General features: G+C 66.2%; 1 protein-coding gene across 2 annotated transcripts in view; it reads right to left on the bottom strand.

Annotated features, from left to right (window-relative positions):
- LOC121340057 (myosin-6-like) overlaps window positions 1-1,285 on the bottom strand; it is a 25,134-nt gene that overhangs the window by 18,205 nt on the left and 5,644 nt on the right. For both annotated transcript variants that reach the window (XM_041412448.1, XM_041412446.1), the window contains 3 exons: window positions 558-585; window positions 349-457; window positions 171-263 (listed from right to left, as the gene is read on the bottom strand). In XM_041412448.1, the coding sequence (XP_041268382.1) occupies window positions 171-263; window positions 349-457; window positions 558-585 (230 nt within the window). The remainder of the gene's footprint in view (window positions 1-170; window positions 264-348; window positions 458-557; window positions 586-1,285) is intronic.

The following is a 1,285-nucleotide window of genomic DNA, read 5'->3' as shown; positions in this document are numbered from 1 at the left end:
CATCTACGTGCCCCACCCCATACAGACTGCCCCCCATAGGACCTGCCCCACAGGCCCCACCCAGTGGACCCTGCCCCATGGAACCCACCCATGGACCCCACCCCATGGGTGTGAGCCACAGCCCAGGCCCCGCCCCACAGGCCCCGCCCCACAGGCCCCGCCCCACTCACGAATCGCGAGGAGTTGTCGTTGCGCACGGTCTTGGCGTTGCCGAAGGCCTCGAGCGCGGGGTTGGCCTGGATGATTTGATCCTCCAGGGTGCCCTGGGGTGGGGGTGACACCGCAGGTGGGGACACACCCAGGGGACCCTCCCCACCCCGAGGGGGGCGTGGCCGGGCCCCGCCCTACCTTGCTGCTGTTGGCCGCCTCCTTCTTGCGGTCGCCGATGGCGGCGATGCTGGCGAAGTATTGGATGACGCGTTTGGTGTTCACCGTTTTCCCCGCCCCCGATTCGCCGCTGTGGGGGCAAGGCCGTCACCAGGGGGTCACTGAGGGGTCCTGGGGGGCACCTGGGCCCACCCCACACCTGTGGGGCAGCGTCAGGGTTGGGGACTCACGTGATGAGGATGGATTGGTTCTCACGGTCTGTGGAAGGAGAGAGCTGGGTCAGGGGGTGAGGAGGGGTCTGGGGGGTCTTTAGCCCTCCGCAGGTGAGGAGCGGGTCAGATGGGATGAGGATGGGGAGATGTTGAGGGTCTGGGGTTTGGGGTTCTCCAACCCCCCCCAGGTGAGGAGCAGGTCAGGTGGGACAAAGTTCGGGAGAAGTTTGGGGTCTGGGGTTCTCCAACCCCCTCAGGTGAGGATGAAGGTGACGGGAGATATTTGAGGGTCTTGGGGGTCTCCAGCCTCCCAGGTGAGTACCAGGGGAGGTTGGGGGGAGAAACTGGGTGGTCTTGAGGTGTGGCTGGGGTTCCCCACCCTCCCAGGTGGGACTGAGGTGAAGATGTTGGGGTTCCCCACCCTCCCAGGTGGGACCGAGGTGAGGGAGATGTTGGGGTTCTCCACCCTGCCAGGTGGGACTGAGGTGAGGGAGATGTTGGGGTTCCCCACCCTCCCAGGTGGGACAGAGGTGAGGGAGATGTTGGGGTTCCCCACCTCCCCAGGTGGGACAGAGGTGAGGGAGATGTTGGGGTTCCCCACCCTCCCAGGTGGGACCGAGGTGAGGGTGCTGCCGCCTCCCACCTGCCACCGAGGTGTTCCCCCCCCCCCCAGGTAGAACCGAGGTGAGGGAGATGTTGGGGTTCCCCACCCTCCCAGGTGGGGCCAAGGTGAGGGAGATGTTGGG

The sequence above is a fragment of the Onychostruthus taczanowskii genome, unplaced genomic scaffold (assembly GCF_017590055.1).
Source record: "Onychostruthus taczanowskii isolate IOZ18803 unplaced genomic scaffold, ASM1759005v1 scaffold391, whole genome shotgun sequence".
NCBI lineage: Eukaryota > Metazoa > Chordata > Aves > Passeriformes > Passeridae > Onychostruthus > Onychostruthus taczanowskii.
The sequence above is the reverse complement of the archived record's forward strand: the minus strand, read 5'-3'. Positions and strand labels throughout refer to the sequence as shown.